This window comes from Euphorbia lathyris, chromosome 1 (genome assembly GCF_963576675.1).
Source record: "Euphorbia lathyris chromosome 1, ddEupLath1.1, whole genome shotgun sequence".
NCBI lineage: Eukaryota > Viridiplantae > Streptophyta > Magnoliopsida > Malpighiales > Euphorbiaceae > Euphorbia > Euphorbia lathyris.
This window is the reverse complement of record NC_088910.1, coordinates 29,128,079-29,131,461: the sequence shown is the minus strand read 5'-3', so window position 1 is coordinate 29,131,461 and position 3,383 is coordinate 29,128,079. Positions and strand designations below refer to the sequence as shown.

General features: G+C 38.8%; 1 protein-coding gene across 1 annotated transcript; it reads right to left on the bottom strand.

Moving 5' to 3' along the window:
- Positions 1 to 305: 305 nt before the first annotated feature.
- Positions 306 to 2,969, bottom strand: LOC136226408 (uncharacterized). The gene has a single exon (XM_066014877.1). It carries the CDS (start codon positions 2,784 to 2,786, stop codon positions 513 to 515), a length of 2,274 nt encoding a protein of 757 aa, XP_065870949.1. The 5' UTR covers positions 2,787 to 2,969; the 3' UTR covers positions 306 to 512.
- Positions 2,970 to 3,383: the final 414 nt, after the last annotated feature.

Genomic DNA, 3,383 nt, shown 5'->3' with positions numbered 1-3,383 from the left:
CGATTTCTTAACGTTCCTTATAGGTCCATTTTGATGGAGCAGTAAATAGTCCATTAACTGCAAAATTGTGGAAAATGCTCTTTGTGCAACTAAACTCTAATTGAATTCATAATGTCATAGAACAAATCAGTAGCCGATTCGCGGTGGTATTGTAATTAGTAGGATGAAGCCAAAAAGAAAGAGTTCATAACACTGTAAACTCTAACAACAACATTTGAAATTGCTATTTGCAAAATTACATTCATCAGTTACTTCTCTATAAGTAGGGTCAAGAGACAAAGTTAAAGGACTTTTAACTATATCCAGACGCCTGGGAAGAGACGAGTCATTCATTCATTCAAATCAAGCAGCTGCAATGTTACATTGTTTAATTCCCTCCCAATATAGTTTGTTTGTCCTAATCATACCTCTCACAACTTCAACTTAAGTAACAATGAACAAAAAATGATAAGTGCAAAAGAATTCAATAAATCCTACACTAAAAAATTCTACAGGAGTTAAAAAGGAAAACATTACACTGATGGTGCATCAGCAAAGACCTCGTTGAGCATATCATCTTCCCCGTCGTAGCAGAAGAGCTCTCCATCTCTTTCTTCTTCATTCAAGTGATCCCTTCTTTCGAGCTTCGAATAAGCTGCAACGAATACCATCTTTTGAGCCCTCTCGAGTCCCGCCCTTGAATGTCTATGCAAGCAAATCCATTTCATAGAAGACCAATTGCACTTGAAACCACACGCGGTTGCGTGAAGGAAGATAAGCCTAATTGCAACCTTGCCTAGTGTTTTATACTCACTCAGGCAAGTTTCCCACACTATTCTTCCACCTTGAGGATTTGCAATCTTCATCTTTCCGGTCAAAGGGTCTCTCTGTTTGACCTGAACAGCTTGAGCATACAATGGATCAAGCCCTTCTGATCTCCATTTCATAAGCTCCATTAAGGCCACATGAGCTTCTTCCTTGGAAACAAGTCTTGTTATAAGTTTGTCCACATCTTTCTCCTGCTCATGTGTCAAACACTTGAACGGAGGAAGATATTTTCCGCTCGTATCCCTCATTGAAAAAAGCGGATCAAGAACGAATGCAGCAGACCATGCCGGATGGTAGTTCTTTTTGAATCTCTTCTCTACTATTTTCTCAACATGTCCATCAACAATGTTGAATCTTGCAGACCAATCCTTCACTTTTGCCTTCAAATCCTCCCAAAGAGGAAGGCATTGCCCTATCAACGGCCGTTCTACCTCAATTTCATGAGCCATTCCTCTTATAAGCTTCATCAGAGAATAAACTGCCTCCACTTCATTCCAAAACCCCTCATTTTGAATCAAACCAGCAACTTCCCTACCAATCGATTCCTCTACACAAACCACCTTATATGAATCATCCAACACAACCGTATGGAGAACACGAGCAGAACTCAATATATCCTCCAGCATTACATAGAATGGCATGAAATCCATCCGGCATTCACATTTACTGGAAGGAACTCGAAGCAATCCTGCACAACCAAGCTCTTGCATCTTATACTTATGGAACATAGTCCTAACTTGAGGTTTATTATTTACAAAATTGGAAAGCTTCAAGCAGTTATCTGTAACAGTCCTGAAAAGTTGAAGCTCTTTAATGAAATCCTTGATCAAACTAAGCAAACCCTGAACCTGACATGGAAGATTCACCATACCTTGATATTGAATCTCCAAATTCCTCAATGATTTGGCTTTATACTTATCTGAAACCACCCCTACACATCTTTGCAAATTGTTCCCACATATGCTCATCACTGCCTCCCACATAACTTCTTCCGAATGCTTAGAAGACATGGAATCTCCGGTCACCACTGTTTTCTGATACAAACTAGTACCATTAGGAAGACTAATGCTGAAATTAACCAAATTATCCTCTCCACTGCAACAGTTCTTGCTCTTCCAGCCATTGCAAGCAATTTGAAAGAACATAGCATCACGAATTCGAGCTTCCACCTCTGATTTCGCCTCGTGAAATTTGTGCTCAAGCCTCGTACCAAACAAGTCCCTCCTGGATAAACCAGGCAAGCCTAGTTGATGAAGAAAAGCTCGAAACTTTGGGTGCTCAAGGCTTGAAAATGAGACAGAACCACAAGCCTCGTAAAACCAGTCAGATAATAATTCAAGAGCAGAATCAATTTGATCCTTACTCAACGAAGGACCATTGGAGGTTTTTGGGCTCTTAAGCTTCTTAATGCTATCTTCCAACATTGCTAAAGCACCCAAATCATCTTTTCCACCAGATAACATCAAATTCGGATGTTGTTGAGTCAACCCATGATTAGAATAACCGAGTTCGTTACAAAAACGATTTGACTCAACGACAGCTAGTGAATTTAAAGGTGTAATCATGTGAGAGCTTCTCTTTCGATGATTATGTGAAGGAGGAGGAGGAGGAGGAGAGGGTAAAGAAGAAGATATAGGCAAAGGAGAAGAAACTGAAGAGGAATTAGGTATCAAAACGGAGTTGAAATTGGGGCAAGTCCCTCGTTTAAGATGCTCAGAAGCGGTTCTGGATGGGTTGGAGGCTGAGAAAACGGTGTCGCATAAGGAACACCGGAGTTTAACTGCTTTAGGAAGATTAGTGTCGGAGTTTCTAACGAGAATTGGCTCTAAATGTGCCCAGTACCAAGCTCCTTTACCCTTAATCGCCTTGCTCCGAATCGTAGTTAAACCTTCGTATCGTTTGTTAACGACTTTTGTTGCTGTGTCTTCTGGTATAGAAGAAGAAGGATCAGTCGGCGTTGAACAGCTCGTGGAAGCCATTAACGATTTCAATGGCGGATGACGCCGTTAATAGGAGCATTTACCGGCGGCAGAGGAATTTCATTAGGCAATCGGAAGAGTGAAGAGGAGGAGAGTGATATATATGTATGGTATTGTATGGTGTTTATGCAGTATTTATATATTCTGACATCAACTTCAATTTGATGACTGTAATTTGTTTGACTCTTGCCATTTCAGACATTTTATGTTCGATTTTAAGGATGAAAACACTGTCGTTTTCTTCATTCTAAACGCACGAATATTTGAATATTTCTTTTCTCTCTTGGGTCGCTATAAACAATTTTGAAATGTTATTAACAATTAATAATTTGTTATAAAACAAGGAAGATAACGTGCCATAGAATAAGAACAATGGAAAGAGTGTAAGCTTGTATTTCACTTGTCTTTTTTTTTGTATTGTATTACATCAAAGAAACCTATATTTATAGGCTTATGAATATATAAGTTACATAAGAACATAAATTATGTAGTTACAAACATTAAGGAATACAGAGTTACAACCTTAATGAATGAAGAGTTATAACATTAAGGAATGAGGAGTTATACTTATGGACATCCATTAATTTATTCATAACA